Here is a 25,731-nt window from a genome sequence, read left to right as displayed (position 1 = left end):
ATGTGCATGGGCAGTCCATGCTGAGATAAAAAGTCTCAACTAGGGAAACTGTTACTTAGTTTGACTAATTGCCAACAAACACAAACTTCTAATCAGTGATTTGGGTAATTAAGCCAACACCTAAGTCCGTCCTTTTGGGACCCCTTTGACATGGAACACCTCCCTCCAAGGGTGCACCTCCAGCTGTGTATCTTCTCAGATGCATCCAGGCACATCTTCTAGAGGCTGCTGGCTCTTTCTTAAAGGCACTTGAGCAGAGATGTGGTGTGCTCCCCCAGCTCCATTATGAATGTGTTCAGCATCATCACAATCTTAATATACATCAGTTTTAAACTCCACTCTTCCTCTGTTAGCACCAGAAAGCAGAAATTAATACTGTAACAGTGCACTTCGTAAAATATCACTCTGTCCTGGGAATCATGTTACAGGAGTTGGTGTCGGTTTGGTTCTGTATCCATCAGACTTCACACCCCTGGCCAGGCTACAGATGTGAATATTGCAGCAACATAGGCATTACATTTGGTAAAATTCCAGCCACTCTCCACGTGGCAGGATTTGTTAGCACAGTCTGAACTGTTGCCTGTTATAAACTCCACAGCTTGCCCCAACAAGACTAGAGATTAGGGTTAACAGTAACACAGCCCAAACAAGAAGCTTCATCCTTCATCCCTGTGGATGAGACTAGAGGTTGATGTAACAATCTCAGTACCTACTTACTACAAACGTCATGGTTTGCTGCTGCAAAACACGTAACTCAGCCACAACAGTTTGAATAGATATCTTTTACAAAGCCCATGGCCAGGTTATCAGTGTTAACACCATTATGATCTGAATGCTTCCCATGAGTATTAGGTCTTGTTCCTTCAAAACAAATCGCTAAGAACATAACAGCAATTCAAGTTATTCACTGTGCTTTAGCATAGAAGCAAACATTTAAGATCATACAAGCTAACATTGACACCAGTGTTGAAGGTACCAGTAGGGTCATGAGACCAGTAGCTGTAGAGCATCATCTAGCTCTGTAATTGGAGTGTCCAATACTGCCTTGTGGGCATCATGGTAAGATGATGCACCAATGAGCTTAGGTCTCTTGGCCCTTGCTCTACAGGCATAACATTTACTGAGCATAGGTTTGCACTGTCCTCAAGACCACAGATTTCTGTCCCAATTCCATCTTATAGTCCTTTTTCTTCAGAAGCATACGGAAGTCACAACATGTAGAGTGGGAGACTTTTCAGCCCTTCTTGACACTTTTTTTTCCCTCAAGACTGAGCATAAAATTGGACTCTCAGCATTTTCCTTAGGGCTGATCTCACACGTGTCTTCTCTGGGTTACCTCTTGATATTCTGGCTGTGTTTCAGCTGATACCAGTGAGCACTAGAAATGCTGCCAAGCTATGGGAGCTTCTGGGTTGTGGTTTTAGCAGTCACCACTTCGATAATCGTTTGATCTCCAAAGCCAGAATGGGCATCTCTCAGTGATTTTGCTCTGAAAAAAAGGACCACCAAGTGCTCATAGTCCTCAGAGTAATGCTCCTGTTACTGCAGGTCTGTTTAACCACTGTGACTGAGGCTGCCTCTAAGTACTTCATTTTCCAGTCAGCTCTCTGCTTAGCAAACCCTGCAACTAATGCTTCACACAACACCCATGCCTGAATTAACTGGGTGCTTATGCTTGAACTGACGGGGACATTCTTGCATCAATTCATTGGCACTCATGCATGCACTGAATGGGCTGTCATGTATGAGTGCAGAAAAACCTGCATTTTTTTGTCCCATCTAGCAGTAGGGCTCTTTCAGATGGCAAGATCTAGTAAATAAAATACACACTGTTTTCCCCAGGTCCCCAGCGTGCAGTCACAGTAGTTTCATGGAAAACTCCCAGGAGGCTGAGCTGAAGCTCAAGCCTCTGGCTGGAGGACGTGGGCATGGTCAAAAAACAAGTTGCAAAACTGTAGCAAGGCCACTTTTATGTCCTTTTGTGGGCTGAGCCTTCTCATGCTGCTGGCACTAGGGCTAAAAATAAAAGCTGGTCAACTCCTGCAGCAGAGTCCCAACACACCACTGAGCCCCAGTGCAGTCTGCTAGGTAGCAGCAGTACATACGTTTTCCACTGGCCACTTATTACAGTGTTTACATAAGAGTTTCTTGCAAGAAAGAGTCAATTACTCATCAGATGTAAGGAGATTAATCATGGTTCCTTATTCACATGGCATATTAACACTTCTCCTTTATTGTCTCCCTAGGGCTTTGACCTCACATTTAAACTAACAGAATGAAATATAGCCAGGCTCACACTCAAGTACCTCTACATAGCTGCTGGTGCTGTTAATGATTTGCAAATGGAGCCTCCAAACAGGCATGCCCTTTCTTTCAAGCACTATCCCCAAGACAACTTGTTTAAGGGAAAAGTAAATAAAGCCACATTTACAAGAATGACAGATCCTAGCCATCATTTCCAACTCTCTTGTAGGGGAGGAGAGCAGCAATCCCCTCTTCCCCTCTGCATTTCAAACTCTAATAATACTGAAGTGCCATCCAAAAAGCATTTAAAGCTGAGTCCTCAGCTGTCAATCCTCTATCTGCATGACATACAGAAATCTCAGCCGTTTCTGAGGAAGGAAACACAAGGATAAGGATTTCAGTCCAAAGTAAAGTTTGCCAGCTGTTGTCAGCTGTTAGACTCCTTCCCAAGGCCGCCTTCTCCAACTCAGACAGTTTGGTGCAGCACAAGCTTGGTCTAAAGATCAGCTTGTGATGGGGGAACTCCACTGCAGGAGGAATTGCTGTGCGTGGGAAAGCTGAGGGGGAAGAGATGAAAGTTATTTGCTTGGAATCTCTTATCTTCAGATGTGCTCTTGGGGACAGTGCAAACCTGTGTTGGCACGAGCCCATACTTGATAGCGTTCACAGTGCTTTTGTTTTTTGCTATCCTTTTTGTCTGCCTCTGAGATGTGCTAGCTCACTTCTTTGCTTCTGGGGTCAGCTGTGCTGCAGCTTTCTGTAACAGGTTTCCCACTATATCTGTGCTGGGCCTGGGGAACCGGGCCAGTAGGAGGCAGCCAGAACATTTCTGTGTCTGATCAATGGCATGGGAGAGAGCCCTGCAGAGTTCTGCTGCCCAGAACCTGCTGAGACTCAGCTCCCACATTTTCACACGGGGCCTAAGCCTAGCTGTTCGTTTAAAGCTTGACACTGCCAAGGTCAAATTTGTCTTTCAGTATTCTGGAAGCTTCACTTGGAGATAGTGCATGATGGAGCGGAGGGGAGGGCAGATCTGTAAGGACCGATACGGGATATTGAAACATACTCAAGATGTGTCCTCTTCTGGTTCATAGTATTGGTGACTGGAGTTGAAACATTTCAGTGCTTGAGAGCATCAAGGAACAACAGACAAACAAGCAATAAAGCTGAGGGAATAACAGTGAACTGTACTACACGTTGCTTCAGTAAACACACTGTTTGTTTTGCCTCTACCCATAAATGCAGTAACCAATCTCTTCTCCAGGGCTTCAGAGGGCAGAACTGTGGAGGTACCGTACAAAGGAGATGTGGAACTCACCATCCTGGACATCCTTGGAGGGCTGCGCTCTACCTGCACCTACGTGGGAGCTGCCAAACTCAAGGAACTGAGCAGGAGAACAACATTCATCCGGGTCACCCAGCAGCACAGCCAGGTCTTCTCATAGCCCAGGATGGGGGGACTGGAGAGAGATGGGAGGAGAAGAGCAGGAAAGGTTGCTGGTCTGTTTTGATTTCTCCTCCACATTGCGTTAGTGGCAAACTCCTCTCTCTATGAATGGCAGTCTCATAGCCTTTGGTGGCTTGGATTTGGAAGGGGAAGGCTGTACTGTTAACACAGTGCCATTGGTTCAAAATGCAATAGCCTCATCTTTTACTGTGCCTGATTTATTTTTTAATCAACATTTCTTCGTCTGTTCTTTCTCCTCTGATAAATAGTCGCTGAAACCTCAGTTAGCAAGGAATTGGCTTGTACAGACATGGCTGTTGCACCTGCACACATTCACATATTCCCTCTGTTAAGACTGACCTGTCAGCTACCATTGCTTCTGACAGTGCACCCTCCAGAGAAAAAGCTACAAGGAATTGAGTGGAGAAATCAAAAATCAAATTGTCTTCACCTTTCCTCTGGCAGAATGTTGGATGCTTGTGGCAGGGCTGCCAGCCTGCAGGATGTCAGAGGTGGGTGAGGCTTGGCTACCGTTGGCTTCTTGCTGTGATGATAAAAATGCCAGATGTCTTTCACTCTCTGTTCACAGGGCCATTTTTACTGCCATTTTTACTGAAACCTCTCCATGGACCAGCCTCTGCAGAGAAGCTGGCACTGAGTGTAGCAACCCCATGCTGTCTTGCCTGCCCCTGTCTGTGGAGATCATTCAGGAGAGAACATCTCAGAGCTTGCCTGCTTTACGTGCATGCAGTAATTGTGTTGTGTGGGTTGCTGCTTTCCCCTGTGCTCTGTGATCAGATTTTTAAGACATAGAAACTCAGCAACAGTAAACTCACCGAGGGGAGGTTTCTCCACAGCCCTCCCTGCTCCCATTTAAGTTTTCTGCATTCATGTCCGTTTAGCAGAGATGTGAAAATGTTGTGCTGTGCATTGCCTGTGGCCAGGAGAACGAGGTCCAATGGAGGAATCAAATTCACTCTTAGCTACTTGGTACCACTCCTTTGCAATCCTTGACAATGTGAAAAGCAAAAAGGAGCTTTCAGCAGAGGTGCCTGATTGCAGGACACTGGTAGGCCAAGATTGAATTAAAGCATTTGTTCTAACAGCAGTAATGAATGTTTAAGGCTCTGGATAACACTTTATGGCCCACTAATTAATTGATAAATCACAGTGAAATTTCTTTGGAAATACACATTGCATCCACATGAATACCACAGTAGCTCGTTATGATAAATGATGTAAAAGTGAACAGCAATGAATTAATAATGCTTGGCCACTTACTTTGAAGTGCTGCTGAGATCATAATGCAGCTGTTGTTACCTCAGTACTTCAGAGCCTTACTTTTCCCTCCTGCAGGTATCTGTGGAAAGAGGCAGGCTTCCTTTGAAAAGCAAATGAGTGATCTGTAGGAAGAGGAATAGCAAAGAGAATCTCCAGAATTTGGCTCATTTGAGGGACTTCTCAAAAAGCCGTGCACGAGTATTGGTACCACTGGCCATTGTGAGAGCATATCTAGGCCACAAACTGATGCCCAGTGAGTTTTAAGTCTGTTGTGCACATTAGGAGAGGCTCAGTAGATCTTCTAAAAGGCCTATTTTAAACGTCTTCCATTAAACATGTAGGACTAACTCTTAATTGTGATATGACCCTTTCATTTGTTTTGGAGATGAATAAGGGCCTTCGTGTGAGCACAGGTTACACCCATGCTGAGTTTGAGAACCATCTTTCCTGCTGGATCTCGTACAGGAATCTGAATGTAGAAGAGATGCAGACCCTATGGTAAAGGGTTTGATCTCTGCTCCCTCAAGCCTGACTGCGTCCTGTTTAGAAGATGCCCAATTTCTTTATCACAAATCCTGCTCTCACCCTCACTAAGCCTGGAGTACAGGCAGCGTTACTCTCTGTGCATCAGTGCAACTGTAGGAGGTCACCATTCCTTTATGTACATGACGTGAAGTGTAGGGTGTAAAGGCAAATGAACACCCCTGTGAGGAGCAGGATTAGACCACGTCAGGCTGTCACGTTGCAGGCCTGCCCACAGATGTGTCTCTGCACTCGTGCCTTCATACGTGGGACATGCAGCAGTGTGCTGGTCTCATGCCTACACTCACTATTGCTTTTCTACTTTTTTTTAGCTACATTTCTAAACGAAAGTTGAGAAATACATAGACACAAAGGATATATATTTGTAAACATTTTTCTAAAAAGATCGGAGCACTGAACAGAGCAGCTTTGTGACATCTCTGTCAAACACTTTCTTTTTCCAAAGGACCAGTGCTGGGGTAATGGGGGGCTGCTCCCTGGGCATGCTGTGTGCTTAGCACAGCCACGTGCACCTTTCTCTGACCAGTGCCAATAGGAAAAGGTGAGAGTAGATTGGTATTAAGAGGTGTTCCCAGTTCTCCAATGACACTGACAGTATGAGTGATGACTGGTAAAGCTTAAGGTATTTGGTTTTCTGAATAGCAGCTGTTGCCATCATTTTGAGAAGCAGTTCCTGTTCGTTTTCTCCTTCTGTCTCCAGAGAGAGCTGCAGAAAAGCTGAACCTATGGCATGGCTGTATCTCCCCCAGAAGTACATATTACTTTCGTTCAGAGGCTGTGCTCCCCCAAATCAGCCCACCCTGCATATGGAACAAAGACAAGGTGGAGCCCTCATTTAGCACCCAGCCCTGTGCCTCCTCATTTGCCCTTGTATTCTCGCAGCCCCAGGTACTGTGCCCTGCACAAACCCACAGCCACTTTGGCAAGGAACTGGGGTGTGCTGTGCCTGGTGGGATGGTCCAGGCTGAGACCACAAAATGCCATGTGCCATTTGCAGATCTACCTCACCTGCACATTTTACCTGGTTTTCTGTTACTTGTTGCCCTTCTGTGGAACATCTGTACCATTTTTTAACTGCTTACTGTTGGGTGATTCTGCTTGACCTGGTCTTCTTTAACCCTGCCACCTCAGCCCCATGCTGTCTCCCCACTAGAGGAACATGGGAGATGAGCAGCACTGTAGGCCAAGTCACACCTGCTTTCCCCAGCCAGAGAATTGCTAAGCTGAGCACACAAGAGCAGTGTTGAGGTGTGGCTCCACTGGCTCCACAGTGATTGAATTGGGTACACCAAAATTTGTAAACAGAGATGAAAAAGGCCACGTTACACTATTCAGACAAGGCTGGCAGTATTCTGCCAGATGCAGAGCAAGCCATGTGAGCTCTTGTTTCTGAAAGAAATGAGTGCGTGCGCTCAGTAGGCACTTGGCTCCCTCTTGGGCCATGCTCTTCTGTGCACCTTTCTTCTCTCCTCAGGGCATGGAGTTGAATGTAGGATGTGGGGGACCCTGCAAGTGTGAGGAGTTGGGCAGGAGGAGCCTCTGCTTACTTTTGGAGGAGCGTTTCTCATGCAAGTGTGACTGCATCTTCCTTTCTGCCAGTCAGTTGCCAGGGAGAAGGGATTGGGGGAGAGCAAGAAGCAGGGCAGCAATTAGCCAGACCTCAGTGTGCTGGGATGGGATTTTTCAGACCTGGTCACTTTGAGAGTCAAAGCCTTTTCTGAACCAAGCACTCCCTTTGCTTCATTTGGGGTCTTTCAGATGCCCTGTCTAGCATTGACTCGACACCTTGTGTACTGTTGTTGAAGTTCTCACACGTAAATAAATAGTCTAGAACTCCTCGGTGTTGCCTGCGGCAGCTGTAAAAAGCTTCTATGTGATGAGCCACGCAGAGTTGCTCAGCCTTAGCCATTTCCCCGGCCCACGCCGCACTGCTGAGATGCTGATGGCACATCTGCCCTGCCTGCAGCCAGCCCGTGTCTGCGATGCCTGCAGCGCCAGGGGCACAGTCAAGTATCGCCTTTGGAAACTGTCCGTGGCAAGTTTTGTTATGCAATAAAGAGCTTCACTCCAAAAGTCTGAGAAGGTTTTATGCCGTGCGCGGTGCATTCCTGGGGGGGGGAAAGGAAACGGGGCAGAGGGCTTTCAGGGGAGTGCGATGCCACACTCAGCTGCTGCTCATAAAGACGAAGCACGCGTTTGCAATTGGCACTGTTATTTTATTAGTACGAGTATACTGAAACAATAAACTTGTACTGGTATACAGACAATTTATTTAAAACAATTTTGTTCAAATTTTGAATCAAACATTGTTTTATTATAATAATGAAATAATTTCTACCTAGAAAACCTGCAAGCACCATCAAAGAAAGGGACCATAAAATTCAATAAACAGACGCGAGTGTATCCTACAAATAGACACACCACCATTAGAAAATAGAATATGAATTCTTCCATTTTTTTTTTTAATATTTGTTTTAAAAAAGCTAGTGCAAGTACAATATTTTACACTGGAATTACAGAGAGTATGCACGCATATGGAAAAAAGTTCTCCTGTCACAATAAAAGCTCTTAACTATGTCTGTATGCACTTAAAATCTTCTCCTCTTTTCAATAAGGTGCAAAACGTTATTCCCTCCCTATTTCTCCTTTGTACTGGCCATGTCAGCTCGATTTCTCCCCACCACAAAGCTGCGATGTCCCTTTTACTGGGCCTACGCTAGGAACTACGCTGGAAGTGTGATTTGCAACAACCCTCATGAGTAATACCAAATGAGAAGAAAAAAACCAAACGAACAAAAATAAAGGACCTCAGAAATGCTGAAGAATGGCAGACCCTCACCCGGCAAGGCCCCTGGCCGAGCGCCTTTGCAGCCGGCCCCAGCCCCCCGGCTGCCAGCACGGTGACATAGCTAGTACAAAACGGTTTTCAGTAGCTCACCCGAACTGAAAAAGGTTGGGAAACCCCTGCCTGTAACCCTGCCCCCACCCCCCTCTTTTTAACACTGCAAAAAGAACAGTGTTCAACAAGTTAATATATTATTCAAAAAAAAAACAAAAAAAAGAGCAAATAGATAACATTAGTGAGTTTCAACATTAGCTGACTGTCGTGAGAGGTTGTATGTACGCCCTAACAGATTAGTAACTTTGCGAAGAGGCCGGCCCAATGGCCAGGCAGAGATGCCAATGTAGCCACCTGCAGCTGCCCTCAGCCCATGCTCACACTCAGCTCCCAGACCCACCCGCCGGCTCAGACAGTTCTGCAGACCGCTTTTGTAGGGAGAGCAATGGGTCCTCGGCTCTTACAGCAAAGCCCCGGGGGATCCCCGCCTCGGCTGACATCGCGAGGCCGTGGGTCCGGCCCTGGGGTTTTTGCATGTCAGCAATCCAGCAGTACAGCAACGACAGCTCAACGCGTGACTTAACGCCTGCTGCACACAGCGCTTCCAATGCATGCCTACTGCATGGGCGAGGGGAAGGGTGCAGGAGCTTTGACCGCTTGAAACAGAAGCAAACGAAAAAAAAAACAACCTTGGTGAAGCCTCCGTAAAATCCTCAGTGGAAGACTTGAGTCCTTTCAGATAACGACAAGAAAAAAAAACAAAACTACAGAAACCTTAGAGACTGTTATTGTATAAATACTACCTATTGGCTGAATGCACTTCATTGTAACGCAACTGGGGCCGTTCCTCCTGGTTCGGGGACACCTGGGCACAGCGGTCACCGCATTGCAGGGGATGGGGGCGCTCTGGGACGCCGCCCCACCGCCGGCCGCCAGCTGCCCAGCTCGATCTTTGGACTAGAAAGAGACCCTCTCCTCAAAAATGGCTCCAGGATTCTCTCCTTTGGGCTTCTGGAAAACAAACACCGGTCTCTTAAGCAACCGAGATCATCACTGGAAACCTGTCTGGTGTGTCTGCTCCCGGCAGCGGGGAGAGGGGGCAGTGGAAGGGGCCCGAAGGCCACGTGGCCTCGGGCACAGCCCTGCTGCTGGTACTGGGCTAGGATCCCTTGTTATAAACACTTCTTGCTCAGGATTATACTCTTTGGGTTTCGTCTGGAACAGGAAGTGCTGAAAAGAAGTGGAACAGCATCCCAGAGAGAGGAAAAAACGGGAGCGAGAGGCTTCGGGCGAGATCCCGAGGGCATCGCCAGGCCTCCCCCAAACCAGCCCTGTCCCTCGGTGCAGGCAGGAGGGACCGCGAGCCAAATCCCACAGCAGAGCCACCCTCCGAAGTGCCCGGCAGCCGCACTCGAGAACTGCTGCTCCAAGGTGTGTTTTCAGCACAGGAATAAACAGTGTGAAGCACGACTCCGCTCCCCAGAAACGGGACCCATGTAGTACGAACAGAAAATTAAGCACAGTTGTTCTTTAAGAGCCTTTTAAGTAATAATTCTTCCTGGCCAAAGCCAATACAAATCAGATCATCTAGACATGACAATTTCTATATACAAAAAACATGTAACTTTCAACCTTTCTCTGCTTTTGTATTTAAAAACTTTTTTTTTTTTTTTTTTTACAAACAAGGTATGAAACTCACTGTTCAAACAGAGCCATCTCTTTTTCAAACACTGAATGAATCATTCCAACATTCATTTTTCTTTTGTGCAATTTTTAAAACATTACCTGTACTCCTCAATGTGAGTGCTTCAAAAAAAGTTTCTATTTTTAATAAGCTTCTCAAATTAGGTTTACATCAAAAAATATTCCCACAAGATATAGTGCTACAAGAAAAGATCCTATCAGTAAAGGTAACACATCTGAAGCGAGGTCGTCTATGTAAAAGAAATTGTACTCTGGAGTAGAGATGTGCAACTCGTTTGGAATTTCCCTATTGACACAAACACCAAACTGTCCTTGGGACAGGAAAACAAGTGGACGTGTAGGCTTATGGAATTCACACGGATTGATTCATGTGCAAACCAACGCTTCTGTCTGGCTGTGGGTACACGTATGCAGATCTGCACTGACCGATCCTCATTTTTCTGTGTATTTTTGGGACTTCGGAGGGGCCAGGCGGGTAAACCAGGAAAGGAAATGGCTGACTGCACTCTGGAGATGTTTACCCCTCTGCTCTCACATCAGCACCGGCCAGAGAGCGCTGAGCAGGCTCTGCTGGTACCTGCGGTGATGGGGAGGGAAGAGAAGTAAACCAGCTGTCCGAGTGCATGTCCCATTTCACCGCATGGAGCCCCTGGGCTGACCTCTCCGTCAGTGTGTGTCCGAGTGCCAGCAGGGCCAGGGCCCAGGCGCTGCGCCAAGAGCCCCTCTCTGAAGTAACACTATTAGTGTTTAAAACGGAGAGGATCCGCTCTCCTCGCTTTTGTTTTTAGCTGTTTTAATATTGGCAACACGCTTAAAGTGAAACAAATCTCTGCACGGAGTGAATTTTCATGATAACCAACAGCGACAGTTCGCGCTGAGCCTGCTGCTTTTGTATTGCGATATCTACAAAGTCAAAGTCATGAGATGCGGGAAATCCAAACTCGTCGGTGACGTTGTACGTCCCTACTCCAGAGCAGTAAAAGTGCTGCTTCTGGTCACATCAGTGTACCACACATATGCCAGCCCCATCCCTGAGTAAAAGGTGTGAAAAATTTCTAAATGTTCCTTGATTGAGGGAAACGAGAGCAGTGATGTCACTTCCCCAGCGCTGAGAAAATGACAAACAGCGGCCGAAGAACGCGACAGCGGGACGAGGGACCTGAAGGAGTCAGAGGAGCGTCCCCGTCCCGACGTCGGGTTCGTCGGGGGAAGCATCCCAACAGCGACATACAAAACTGTGAAGCAGGTCAACAGCAACGCCAATTTGGGCTTCAGCTGTAGGACTTGAGGTAAGTGACATCAAACTCAAATTCCCCGCGATGTGGCCCAGACAAACTGAAACAATGCCTAAGTTAAACACTATAAGGAACAGTCGTTTTATATATAGAGATATATAGATAGATTAGATAGATAGATAGATAGATAGACAGATAGATATTTTTAGAAATCCCTATAAAGAGGTTCTCGTTTTATTTTCTTTGCCCTGACTAATTTCTCGGTGATTGTATGCATTTCATTGTAAACTAAACAGGCCTGCTACAAAAAGGAGGAGAAGAAAAGAAAAAAGAGACCCAAAGAAAAAGACAACCACTGCAGTCTGTGCCGCGGGCGCGAGGCCGGAGCCAGAGGCACCCCACAGCTGGGAGCAGGGTCTCATGTGCGCAAAATCCCCTTTCCCCTCCCCTCCCCGCCCCCCCCAAAATAACAACCCCCAAACTCCTCTCTCGGTGGTTGTGGGGTGAGCTTGGGTTCAGCTTTTCTTCCTGGATCTTTTTTTTTTTTCCCCGTTACACTGCGGAGGCCAGAGGCATGCATTTCAAACACACGGGGCTGCGGCAGGCCCGTGATTCACTCCACGCACACTGAACACAAAAGGGGTCGGTGAGCCCTGGCTGCAGGGACACCCGGCCTTCGATTCGCTGCTTTCTAGGGGGAGGGAGTTATTAGCAGGAAAAGAAGGAAGGAAGGAAGGAACTATTCCAAGAGAACAGAAAGGGGAAACCAGAAGAGGGTATGAGATCTAGCTTACACCACACAGGTGAGTCTACGTTGGCACGTAAAGTATTGCACATCCTACAAAAGCCAAAGCACGGAAAGGGACAGCTGTTTGGAAAGAACCAGTTATTTCAGAATTCCTCAGTCTGAAACACAAGCACAGAGCTAATACATTCCTATTGCTCCAAACTTCATTTTTTTTATTAGTTTTCTGGTTTTTTTTTTTAGTGTTAGTTGAATAGATCCAGTCAGTTCAATAGCCCCCGCTTCCTCATCGACCACAATCGTGAATGCGCGTGGTTCTCGTGGAGATTTTTTCCCAGTACGTGTGAATGACAGAAATAGTGGTACGGATGCCAAGTAACATCTGCGATTCTTTCTATTCCTTTACCATCGAAGCTCAAAAACGAAACAGGAAACGAAACGAAACAATAAATTGCAAGTGCCCTGAGCAGAGTATATGGAAGATTAAGCAACTTCTCTGAGCAGAAATATTACTAAGAAGCACTACCTAAGCTGCGTGACTGTGAGAAGAAACCCGCTCAGCTGTTTGTAGCCCGCTGAGAGGTTAATAAAATTCAAGGAAATTCAAGAATAGTTTCAAGCTATTTTAAACATATTTCAACTTTTTGGTGCACCCCAGAATATGGTATAAAAACAATGAGTTCTGGTGTGAGCTAAATTTCAAGTAACACATAACAGAGTCAAAGCTGGGGTTTGGGGTTAATCTTTCTTTTCTTAAATAAAAGCATTGCATTTTAGGGGAGAGGGAAAACGAGATTTTAAATAGGCTCGTTTGCTTTAGATACTGTATTTCTAATATCCAGAACTTTGATTTCCTTTCCTCCCCATCAGTACGGCTTCTTTAAAACTACCTGAAGGCGGGAACTCACCAACTGAAGAAATGATGTGAATGCTCAACCTTGCAGGGCCCAAGCCAGACCCCGCAGGAAGCAGCGGGGTCCTCCCTCCGTTGGCCCCAGGCGCCAAGCATCTCGTGTGAGCGGCTGGCTGTGCAGCCCTAACGGGGAGCTGAGCAGCTCCTTCTGTACCAAACTCCTGAATCTAGTCGTCCGAATGGGAAATGAGGCAATGAAAAGAACAAAAGATCGTAAGAGGAAAAATAACATTCGGCTTGTTTTGTTTTTTTTTTTATAAAAAAAAACAACAAACAAACGCCTTGCTTACGTATAGAAATGTTTCTCATGGAAACCTCTCAGCAAGTCTGAAGACAAATTCTCAGAGCTGTCCCGGTAGGACCTGGTTCTGTGTGGCAGATATGGCGGAGACCAAAATGGACTGGGAAAGGAACGAAACCCTATGAAACGGCCTAGAGCCAGGCAGGTTAGTGAGTCATTGCTACATTTGTTTATGCTCTTTCAGACACCCTCCCCCCCACCCCACAACATTATTAGGTAAAAACTGCAGGAATACCACACAAATGATAAACTCAAGATGTGCAAATTGCAAGATTCTTTAAAGTCCATCTTTTTCAAAAACACTGGACAAAGATTTTTTTTTTCTCTTTCCTTTCTCCTCTCTCTTATTTGTTTATTATCTGTCAGCTCGCATACGCCTTTAACTCATTCTCAAGCATTAAAGTTTAAAAAGTGCCTCCTATTAAGTAGTCCTTTGTGGACAATGACTGTCACATACTAGTTCAATAATTCACATTCATCCCTTTGAAACCACATGGAAACTTTCAGCGCCTTGCCTGTGAGAAAACTTTTCAGAGTCGCGTGTAGTTACAGTGTTGAAGAGATTCGTTTGTTTGCTGCTGCTGCCTTCCGAGCAGATCAAAGTGAGATACAGTACGCACTGAGCGTTAGACCAGGATGCTCAGCCATAAAGTGTGAACAGCATTTTAAGTGCTTAAAGACATTCTACGTTCCTCTTCAACATCGGGTTCCTGTGTCACACTGAAACTTGAAAAAAGTGGCACCGGTTGTCCATAATCATGAACCAAAAACAGTACTATAGAGTTAAAGACCGAGATCTGCAACCTAACTGCAAACGACGTGTGCCTGTGATCTCAAAGGGGCAGTATGCATCTCCCTCGTGGAAGCAAATGTCCATGGCATAACCTGACCGATGCGTCTAACACTGCACAGAAACAGGAGCGAGCCTGAGCCGGGCACATCGCCCAGCCTGAGGCTCCCTGCACCCACACACACCTGCGCACACTCACACACAGCCACGCCACCAGGCAGCCCTGCAGGGTGAATGGTGCAGAACAGCCACCCCGTGTGTGTGTGTGTGTGTGTGTGCATGGCCTCTGGCAACGAACTGCACGAGCAAGCAGAAGGAAATGTTGGTGTGGCAGTTGCTTCGCGAGTAAAAATCAGTGCAGTCGGACCCCATGGGGGAAATATATATGTACAGATACACACACACACACAAATATATATATATACATATATATATATACATGCACATATATGTGTACATATATATACTATGAATCTTGAGTAAGAGTTGGCTTATTGTTGACAAGGTCAGAGAGCATCTGATCCTTTTTGGTAACATCTGTGGGGCTGTGTCCTCCACATTCACCCGGGGTGAGAACAACCTCCTCAATGAGCCCCCACTGCTGCAGGGCTGCCTCAGGCTGAGCACGCACACCACGCGTGACACATGCACAGCACACATGACACGCACACCACGCGTGACACACGCCTCTGCTACAGTTCCCTTCTCCGCACCTCCCCCCCAAAAAACTGGAACAGGAACCAAAACAAGGGAAAAAAAACAAAAACCAAAAACAAAAAACAACAACAACAAAAAACCCCAACAGAATCACAGCTGGACCCTGTCCTACACAAGGTGTTAGAAAACAGGAGCCATGACAACACATTCATTTCCACTAAGGGTGTGTGAAGCAGATACTGCCCCTTCTGTAGCTCTCAGGAAACCTAGTCACTGACAAACACTTGTGGAAAAACATATGCACCAGTCTCCTGCATAATACCAGCTGCAACTATAACAACAAGGTTATAACATAAACCTAAAATAAGATGATAACATGTAAATACTGGGTTATTTAGTCTACAGTACAGTAATCTGGATAAAAATGACAAGGGATAGCCTAATTTCCTTTCCCCAAACAACATTTACTTTCCTACATTGGATCGACCTTCAATGCAAATCTTAACCTCCTGAGGAATAAAAGAAGGCTTGGGAAGAGTCAAAGGTGGCTCCTCTTCTGATTTCTCTAGTTTCCGCGATTCGGGGGCTGACCACCTTCTCTTCCTTGTTGCCGGGGGCTTGCTGGGTTCTGTTTTGGTGAGCAAAGGTGCTGCAGGCAATCCTATTTTGTCCGGAAACTTCAGTTCACCATTCTCAGCTAACATCTGTGCACTTCCCTGATTAATCCCATTTTCCTGCTCCGCATACCTGTGTCTACTTCCAGCTAGACTGTCATTCTTTGAATGCTTCAGCAAGATGCTAGCTGAGTCCACGGGCTGGCCCTTTTTAATAGAGCCGTTCTTCAGGTTCTTGAGCGTAAGCGATATGCAGACGTCCCCCACTGAGAGTTTGGAGCATGGCAAATCAAAGAGCTGGCTGGTTCTCTCGGGGCAGCAGGATGACCAGCCTTGTCCAAATACAAAAAAAGGGTATTCTACCAAGACCTCCACGCTGACCTGCAGAAAGAGAGGAGACAGCAGAGAGAGAGGGAGAGAGGAGAGAGTGTCAGACGGGCCCTTTGCCTTGGTGCACATGCGCAGCGGCCAGCAGTTGTCACTGGTGAGAGTCAAGCAGGGATTGTGCCGCTGCCATTTGGTTTCTGTGAAATCTGCACATGGCGCACCAGACTTCAGGCTTGTCCTTGTCAGATGGGTGTTAACTCTCTGACGGGTGTTGACTCCCTGAGTTCAGCACTTAACATAAAACCTCAACAGGAATCGATCTTTACCTCTATCCAGCTGCTCACAGGAACCCAGCAGGCAAAACAGCTTTGGCAGCTAACAAATTCTGCTCCCTGCCGTGCCCTCGTGGTACCTCAGCCTCTAGCCCATGCTTGCCAATACGTTCCAGCCAGAGGATGGCTCCCTTAGCTGGAAGAGGCTCTATTCCCAGCTCCAACATGTGATTCCCTAAATGACCACGGGAATGTCACCTCTCCTTCTTGGCCTCTGCCCACGCAGCTGCGTACTTACCAACATGAAATGGCTGAAGATGTTGATTTACAAGGAAAGGCCACAGGTGTGCGCAGAGCTGTGTCTGTAGCAAGCAGTGATTATTACCTATGAAAAGCATCTTTCTTGATTTCACTGCTCAGCCCAGCCCTGTCAGTCCCCACTTCACCCCACTTTCAAAACATGCATGGCTCTGGGTCACACCTCATCACCATACAGGCAGCTGCGATATCCAGGAGAGCAGAGCAGCAGCAGATGCCTGCCGCTCCATGACCCTGCTCACGGTGGACCATAGGGCTAACATGATACAGCACCCAAATACCCTCTGATCTTTGTGCCATGCCTGTCTGTGGGCTCAGACGGTGGATGTGGGCTCCTCTGACTCATGGCCTACAGGACAGAGCCTAACGCATCCCGAGGACTCCTGGTTAGCAGCACCTGGTAGCTCTGCTCCCCTCCCCACTGGTGCCGCTCCCTCAGAAGCACCCGGCCTGCAAACAGGACCCCAGGCAGCTCCCTGTGCACCTCACCCGATGGATCACTACTGCCCTTGGCAGGAGGGCTGGATGCGGGATGCCCCATAGAGCAGAACCATCAGATCATGAAAGTCAAACATTTCTCGCGGCTTTTGACTGATTAAACCCACACTCTGCCCTAGCAGACAACTGCAGTTCATGAGACAGGTCATTCCATGATGGAAAAAAAGCAAAAAACCCTTTAAAAAAATCTATAAATATATGCTACAATCTTATATGACCAGGCCAATCGATCAATAGTCTTGATGCTCCACCTGTCCAATATAGAAACATCTGCCCCAAGTTTGAGATCCTATTCCAAAGACATCTCTTCTGGATTTAAATGGAACCCACTATCCAAACAGAGCTGTAGGCTTTCCTAATGAATGCAGATTTCTCATTTACTTGCTATAGTTTTTCTCTTCCTCTTCTCCTTCCTGTTTGCTATATAATTTTTTTCCTTTCTATACTTTCCCCACCCCATCAAAAGCAATGTGTATTATGGGTATCATCCATGCCTTACATGCATACTGAGTGCATTACACTCAGTAACACACAAGTTCCTCTTGATGTGAACATGCTTTCACAGCTTGCAGTGCTTCTGTTTTACATGGCATATAAAACACGTGCCTGAACTGTGAGTCCCAGAAACAAACAGCCACTTTGATGGTGGTGATCATGAACAATGCTAAATAATAAAGATGATGACCAATGCCAGAATCTCCATGACCCAGTCATAGTGCTCATGGGCATCTATTGATCTGGATTGTGTTTCCTCATTCGCTATTAAGCACTGTTCTAGCTAGCTGGATGTGGCTCTGGGCAGCCTGGTCTGGTGGCTGGCGGCCCTGCACGTAGCAGGGAGGTTGAAATGAGATGATCATTGTGGTCCTTTTCAATCCAGGCCATTCTATGATGCTATGATTTGATTCTAGGTATGTGTGGATTCTGCTCAACTGACTTCTAACATCACCATTCTCTGCTAGTGATAGCAGTCGAAGAACTTTAAGTGTGAAAGTTCAGAAGAAACACCTCCCCCATCATTCTCTCCTGGCATGAGAGAAGTTAATTCCAAAAGCTTCTTCTCCTGATATCCTGACATCGTTATTGTAAGGGACAAAGAAATTTGGAATTCCTTTCTGTGCCTTTCTGGCTACTAAGACAATAAAGCCAGAAACCAAAACACCAGTCCCTCTTCAAGCACCCGGGGCTCTGCTGTCAAGTTACTTTTCCCAGTGACCAGTGAGAGCACCCAAAACTTTTCAGCGCGTTCAATGAATATCTCACTTTCCTATGCCCCTTTATTGCATGATGTCTCGGCCACGCTCAGCTGATGGAGAACACTTCAGACTGCTCAGGAAGCAAAGGCTGGAGCTGGAGCATCACTGACACATGGAGCACAGGAGGAGCTGGTGCACAGGGAATAACATTCCCACTCTTCAGATACAGTGTCTTCACAGAAGAACACAGAAATTTGCATTGCAGGGCCCACTGCAGCAACCATTGAGACGAGTGCTAAAGCAAAGGGTGCCCAGTAGAAGTAAGGATTTGGACGTTCTCATGTCCAGGAACACAACACAAAGATCACATAAGGGAGGAGTGGGAGAGACCTCCACCAGGCAGTGAACAGGCCAGCATTTCTGTTTCTGTGCCTGTGTCTGTGCCAAAGGTAAAGAAAAGGAGAGAGATGGGCGAAAGAGAAAGTGAATGGTTTGTGTGTGCAGAGATATATAAGGGAAACTGGATGTCAGTCTAAAAAAGGTGCACCAAACTGACACCTCTAACTAGAGGTGGGCTTCTCCACCTCTTACATCTATTATTCTGTTTTTGAAAGAAAAGCTAAGTTAAGACCCAAATGCTCATCTTTTCTTCTGAGGTTGTACTTTAGAAACGATTAGGAGCTGAAGCTCAGGGATGAAAGTGAGCATTTCAGAGAACAACTTCTACATCTCCAGTGTGTTGTAACCTTAACACAAATGGACGTGCATTGCTGCCTTCTGCTTGTTCCTTGCAGCAAAAGAGAGGACAGGTAACGAGCACGTATGTGTCATTGTAACAGTAAGATGTGGCATTACAAAGAGATGCAGATCCACAGCGCTTTTTTAGGCAACGCAAATCCAAGGGGAATAACAGCTGGACTTTGGGTTCTTATCCATTTGGTACTTGCTTCACTTCTCATTCATCTGCAGCAGGGATGCTGTGAAGCGGAAACATCACATTTCTCAGGGCTAAGGACAGCTGTTTCACTGAAGAAGCATGTGGGTTTAGGTGGGTTCATTCTCTTCTGCTCTTCCACACCTGGCAGAGGATGGGAACAGCAAGGCGCCCGGCGGAGGGGGAGTGGGAGGATGGCCTCCTTCTGCCCTAGCCCTTTGCTAGGAAGGAGCAGCGGTGATGTGGTACAATAGCAACTGCATGCTGCCTCCCTGTGTGCGTGAGAGTTGTATACGCTCAGCTAAAAATAACCTCCTACTGCTGTCCCTCAGTCAGGGTGGAAATTAGCTCATGTTTGCATCGAGTCTGAAAAGATGAGTTCATCAGCATTCTGATGGCTTCCCAGAGATTGCTGGGAGGAGTATTTAAATGAACGGAAGCTAATGGTAACAAGGCTATTTTTGTACGGCACTTAGTCGTTACAACTCATGTCCCCCTGATAACACCATTCTAAAAGGTCCCTCTTTACAGAAGTATATCTGCAAGAGAAACTGACTTTAATAAAGTATGTTGGGAAGCTGAACTACGCATGCACTGCATTCTCACTGCACTTGGGAATCAACACGGATCTGAGCGCAGCAGCACCACAGAGCCACTGCCCTGAGCAGCCAGACTGAACAGCCTTTTTTCAATGGGAAGAAGACTAAGCCCTCCTCACACGAGCAATTCTCTAACGTGTAATGAGTGCCACATGCCTGCTAATAAGGCTAAATGCCTTCCTACAGCCACGCTAGGCTGAGGGCAAGGTCACAAATGTAGAAACACTTCCCCCTCTCCAGCCAGGCATGGGAAAACCTGCACGGCTGTCCCTGTGTGCGGGGACACAGCTGATCTGGGAAGGGACCCAAGCCCTGGGATCTGCAGGAAACCGAAATTAAACCCTCACACTAATGATATCTCTGCGTGACTCTCCCTCGCTTCAGTTCTGGAAGCATCCCCCGTGGGAAACACAGCTGGGGAGTATTTCAGCTGCGATGATGTCAGCCTGCTTCTGATAGGCTTCTGGATAAGGTGACACTTTGCTGGATGAGCCCGGCGCGCGCGTCTGTGCAGCCTCGGACCCAGCATGCATTCTGCCAGAGGATGGCAGTCCGCCCTCTGCAAAGGACTGCACCGTGCCAGCACATCCACCAGCCCATCACACACAACGCTACCTGCTGGCACACAGACCAGGCTCTGCTGCAGAGAGAGAAATGAGAGCGAGGTGACCACTGCGGAGGGCAGACCGCTGCTTCTGAAATCTCACCACTCAAGGCACCGGGGCAAATCATAGGAACTGGTTCTGATCCAAGGACAGGCTCCTACTGATGGGGCCTGCGGTATGCAGCTCTCACTGAGAGAACCACGATACGGCTCGGAGGTGAAAAACAATCAGTCCTTATCCCGAAGGCGTCCAAGGCCCTAAGCTGATCTTTCTATCAGGCCAGTGGGTGATGCACACACATCTAGAGACAAAATACATGGGGAATCTGCACAACTGACATGACGCATGGCTGTGTCACATGCATTGGTTCCCCCATCATCTGTGTAGTTTGGGAAGGATAGGACACTGACTTGGAGTTGGACTCGACGATCATTGTGAGTCCCTTCCAACTCAGGCTGTTCTGTGATTCTATGAGAATAAGAATTCTGTGTGCGTGCTTTAATCCTCAGAATCAGATCTCTTTGCTTTTCATGCTCCAAACTGTCAGTCACGGGTGCTTTCCTGCATCCCCTTCCAGTTCCCCTCTCCCTCTGGGCATCCACCTCTGAGGATGCAGCATCAGGGTGCTGCCCTTTGTAGCACTTGTGTTCCAAACCAAACCCAAAACACCTGAAACAAAGTTACTTTAAACGAGCATCTCTAGGGATCATAATACCCCTTACATCTAATCTGCCCCAGCCTCAATAGAACAGCACCTCAATTGCTCAGAAAACGAACAGTATTAAGATACTGCTTTATGATCAGTTACCATCTTAATGTAAGAGTCACTTTGGAAAGTTACAGGATTTTTCCTGTCCTGGAAACCAGTGAGATACAAAGTTCAGAAGCACAGCCTGCCCGGCCACCTCAATGGTTTTTCTTTCCAAACTTCCCTTGAACACACAGTTTATGTGAGCTGCGCAGTGTTTAAACCATCCGCAGCTGAAGCCCTGGTACAACTCTGTAGTGTTTCAGTAACTTACGTGTGTGAGTGGATGTGTTCCCAGACAACTCCAAGCTGTCTCTCAGCCATGGAAATTCACAGCCTTATGCCCTACCTATTGCTCAAGGCTAGGATTTGTGCTGAATCTAGCCCGAGCTTTCTGGAGTGTATGGTCGAAATCACCACTGAGAATGCAAAACAGCCCCTCATACTGCTGAACTTATTTTGTATTTTAATAAAAACCCACAAAGATCATGCAATTTCTCCTACGGGTTCTTGAGCTATAAAATACAGCAGAATTTATACCAAATCCTGACCAGGCAATGAAGACCTTGGGGTAGGCCCATGGGTGGCAGCGGATCCACCCATGTGCCTTGGCTCTGACAGTGACACACTGCATGACTGTACTTTGGCAAATCTCTTTCTGCCCAGTGTCTCGGTTTGCCCCTAATCTCAGACTGGTTTTTCATGATGTCAGGACAGGTTTTTTTCCTCACTGTGTGTTTGAGCAGTGCTGGGTGCAGACAGGCTGGGGCCTCAGGTGGTACTGCCTTGAGTACTATGACATTGCTGGGATTTCCTGTGCTGATCATACCCAGCGAGCGTGTAAACGCTTCCCTTGGACTCATAAAGGCACTGAGAGTCATCCCATAGCATTTTAACCTGGGTGTAAGACAAGAGGGCAGACTGGTCCCTCAGGAAGTCATAGATATCCCATTTTATATCCAAGAAGCTACACCTGTCATCAGTGTGACCCTGATGGCTTCACTAGCACTGTGAGACAGGTGGTTTTGGGGCCAGAGTCAGCCTTACAGAGGGGTGTGAAGGTTGAAAAACTACCCTGGGTAGATCTGAAGCAGTTGAGGCACACTGAGGTGCCCCTGTTACTCTCCCAACTCCCCGCCCCGTGTCGCTGTTACCTGTGCTCGATGCTCTCCAACCGCAAACTGTATCACAGCAATGCCTGGGTTATGGCTCTCTTCGATCCTCTCCACAGTGCTGGAGTCTATTTTCAGGTCATTGCTAATTTCCGCGCTCTGTATGAAGTCTTCTGTTTTTAAGTCCTCTACTTTCTTCAGCTCCCCGTTGGCCAGCTGGATGATTGACCCCTTCATGAAGTAAGGGGGCAGCGTGGGGGGGGCCGCAGCGGGGGACGCGATGGACTGCACCACGGGGAGGTGGATCTGCGCCTGCACCATGGTGGCCTGGTAGGCGGGCTGGGTGGTGTGGGGCTCGGCGCTGAAAGCCTCGCTCTTGGGGACAGCGGTGGTGACAAACGTGTGAGGCACTGCTGCGAACTGGGGAGACGAGGTGACAATGGCCGGCGCGACGCCCGACGGCTCGACGTCGGCGCTGCCGACCGGTATGAGCAGGGGCTGCGTGCCAGGGATCACCAGGTGCTGGGGCAGCCCCCCAGGGTACCCCAGCGCTTGCTGCTGGCTGCTCAGGTAGCCGATCACCGGCGGCTGGGTCCCGGCATAGAAGGCTGTGGCCGGCAGCCCCACCGGGAGCTGCTCGGAGGCGCTGTGGGTCGTCTGGATGACGGTGTGGGGGGACAGCGTGGCCACGGCCTTCACCCCCTCGTGGCCCAGGGCCTGCTGCGGGGACAAAGCATAAGAGCGGTGGGTTGGCTTTCCTAAGTGCAAGCTTCCCTTGTCGTTGAGGGCTGAGGGAGAGTTCTCTCGGTTGGTGGCCTGCTGCACCTCCAAGTCCGCGGTTGGCGTGCTGCTGTTGGGGACCACCATGACGGAGGCTCGGACCCCTGAGGACTCCCGGGCACCGTAGTCGGCAGGGCCCGAGTGCACCACCACGTGCCTGGTCTCGTAATGGTGGGGAGCTGGTTTATTGCCTGCTTTGACCAGACCCATGTCGGCAGAGGGCGAAATGCCGTACCTCCGGCTCTTCTCTATCTCGCCGTTCAGCACCTCCTTGGCCTGCATGGCCTGCAGCCGGCCGCTCTCGGGCTTCTTGGGGGCATCCCTTGTGACAAAGTGCGAGGCATCACTGTACTGCACCACAACCTGGGAGGAGGGGCCAAGGGTGAGTGTGTGGGGGATCACCGTCTGGTGGGGATGCAGGGGGACCGGGATGGTTGGAGGAGAGACGTTTCTGACCGCGCTCTGGGGAGAGCTGGAGATGTGGACGTACTGGTTCTGCTGGGCAGGTGGAGGAGACCCTGCAGCGATCAGTCCAGGCGTTCTAACCAGGTGCGGCTCGACTTTGTGCCCCTGCTGGCTTAAGCCGCTCATGCTGGCCAGCAACGTGGAATAAGCCTCCAGCTGGGAGCGCTGGGATGGAGTGGTCGCGACAGCTGTGGCCGCCGCCACGGCGCCGGTTGCCGAATTGGCGGTCGGAGAGATCAGCTGCGAGGGGATGAACCCTGCATATGGTCCGCTGTACTGGGGCCCGACAAACTGGAACGTGTGCTGCAGGTGTGTGTACTGCACAGGGGAGACGGGGGTCCCGGACTGGGAGAGTGCGGACGAGTACACGGTGGGGAGCGTGGTGGGGGCCGGCACCGACCTGGGCGCGCTCGGTGGGGAATAGTCCAGCCCCGCCGGCGGCGGCTTGTGCAGGCCCTGCTGCAAGCCCACCTCCGCCGACGTTCCCCCGGGCCTGTGCCTGCCCCCGAGGCTGCTCTGACTGCCGGGGAGCCATGCTAGGTTGTCCGTGCGGTGGTTGTCATTCGGCAGGACCGGCTTCACCTCCGAAGGCAGGCTGGTGGCGGGGATCTCTCGCTTCTTGGGCGGCAGGCATTCATTGCTCCGCTCTTGGTTGGATTTCATCTTTCGCCGTCCCCCCTCCACTGTGCTTGCTTCACTGTCTGGCTGGCTCTGATTTCAGTCTGATAAATGGAAAGTCACATTTGATTTCTGCAAGGGATCCAGTGACTTCATGAGGAATCATCTCCCCGTGAGCACGATTCTCCAACGGCTCCTCTGGATTCTGCAATGAGAGGGTGGGTGAGGGAGGGCGAAATCACAATGTCAGCACTGGGGAATGGGGGCAAAAAACCTGACATCTCAAACCAGCACTTAAGAAAAAAGGTGGAAATGCCAACTCAGCTGGTCACTGTTGCTCTCATCCCAAGGAGCAGTGGACAGCTGTGCTGCAAAACAGCAGCTAAGATTCTGCGCACATCTGTTAGCACATTCTGAAAACAATTAGAACTTCAGGCAGGTCGGAAATTCTCTGACACCATAAGGTGTCAGATTTATCTCCCTGTGACTCAGAGGCTCACTTCCTTCCTACTGCACCTTCAAGGTTCACCCTTCCATTCTTTCCTTTCCCTGCAACAACAGCATTGCATTCACACTACCATGTCCTAAAACGCCTGGGAACCTTTGGTGACCTCCTGCACAATATTTGCATAGCAGCTGGCAGCTGTGCATGGAGTGGAGGAAGGTGGCTACTGCAGAGCCCTCAAATGCAGCACTGCTGCTGGACCAAGGAGGCTGTGGGCAGCCCAAAGACGCTCCAGGAAGAAGAAGGTAAAGCTGAGCAAACTCTATCCCCTGAGGTGTTTGAGGCCCTGGGCAGCCTGATCTGATGGGTGGCAACCCTCCCCATGATAAAGGTTTGGAACTAGATGATCTTTAAGGTCCCTTCCAACCCAAGCCATTCTGTGATTCTACGACTCTACAAACTTGGCCCCAGAGATGCCTCATTTGGGAAAGCGCATCCATGTCTTCCTGACCCCAACTGAGAGCCCCCACAGTGGTAAAAGCTCAGGATATTGTAGAGGTTGGAGCAAAACCACCTATCTGCTCTGCATCACGTTCACCCACCCCAAGTCAAGAAGGGCAAAGTCAGGTCCTTACTCCATATTATAAGCAAAACATCACAACTGAATCATGTCACACTTTGAAAGAAAACCTGACAGCCCTCCCCTACCTGTCTGACATCAGCAATACACTTTAGGGAAAGGGACAGTTCCCAGACACTGTGCCTGGCTTTCTAGATGTGCTTCTGGCTGCCCGGAAGGAGCTGCGAGCACGGGTGCTTATACTTGACAGGCATTCTTGCAAGAAAAGTGTGCATTATGTGAAAGAAAAAGGGAGAAAGAAGATGGAAATCGGATATGAGCCACTTAATGCCGAGCAACAGAAATGATAACTATCTCATGGCAAATAATATTCCTTTGGGAGATTTCCATTCCTATTGCCTCACTCCTAATGAACAACAAGCCTGATGTCTGTAAGTGCACACAGTGCTTTGAAGACATACCAGGTTAAGGTGAAACCTATCTTTAAGAGCATTCTTTACAACTGTGGTTCTCCAACCTGCCATAATTCATCAGAAGCCCAAAGCATCCAATGGTTTGATACAATTTGTCTCAAGTTATTTTTTCCATATGTTAAAAACAGAGCTAACAGCAATAGCCACAGAGACCCTACAAAAACAGCCTGTGGTTTTGCCTTCACCCACTCCACAGGTGCCACAGATCAGCGCTGGATTGAACCTCGAGTTGAGAAACCAGAAAAACATGAGCTGTAGGTTTGGGACCAGGCTGCCGAAAGGACCTACATTCTGGGGCAGATTCTCAGCATTCAGACAGAGGGAGGACAGAAGGAAGTTCACCTGAACTTGGGGCAGCCTCCTGAGAGAAAGAGCCAGTGATACCCAGAGCACGGCCGCTCAGCTCTGGTCCGCTTTGACCCCTCGGGCATGGGCAGCCGGGAGCAGG

The 25,731-nt window shown here is 48.4% G+C and overlaps 2 protein-coding genes across 13 annotated transcripts in view; one reads left to right on the top strand and one right to left on the bottom strand.

Moving 5' to 3' along the window:
* GMPR (guanosine monophosphate reductase) overlaps positions 1–10,036 on the top strand; it is a 42,838-nt gene extending 32,802 nt beyond the window's left edge. The window contains exon 9 of the mRNA XM_048940542.1: positions 3,509–10,036. Coding sequence (XP_048796499.1) covers positions 3,509–3,689 — 181 coding nt within the window. The 3' untranslated portion in view covers positions 3,690–10,036. The remainder of the gene's footprint in view (positions 1–3,508) is intronic.
* Positions 7,711–25,731, bottom strand: part of ATXN1 (ataxin 1) — a 202,629-nt gene continuing 184,608 nt past the window's right edge. For all 12 annotated transcript variants that reach the window (XM_048940514.1, XM_048940512.1, XM_048940511.1 and 9 more), the window contains 2 exons: positions 21,965–23,990; positions 7,711–15,694 (listed from right to left, as the gene is read on the bottom strand). In XM_048940514.1, the coding sequence (XP_048796471.1) occupies positions 15,164–15,694; positions 21,965–23,830 (2,397 nt within the window). In that variant the 5' untranslated portion in view covers positions 23,831–23,990 and the 3' untranslated portion in view covers positions 7,711–15,163. The remainder of the gene's footprint in view (positions 15,695–21,964; positions 23,991–25,731) is intronic.

The sequence above is a fragment of the Lagopus muta genome, chromosome 3, assembly GCF_023343835.1.
Source record: "Lagopus muta isolate bLagMut1 chromosome 3, bLagMut1 primary, whole genome shotgun sequence".
In the NCBI taxonomy this organism is placed as follows: domain Eukaryota; kingdom Metazoa; phylum Chordata; class Aves; order Galliformes; family Phasianidae; genus Lagopus; species Lagopus muta.
This window is presented reverse-complemented; position numbering and strand designations above follow the sequence as displayed.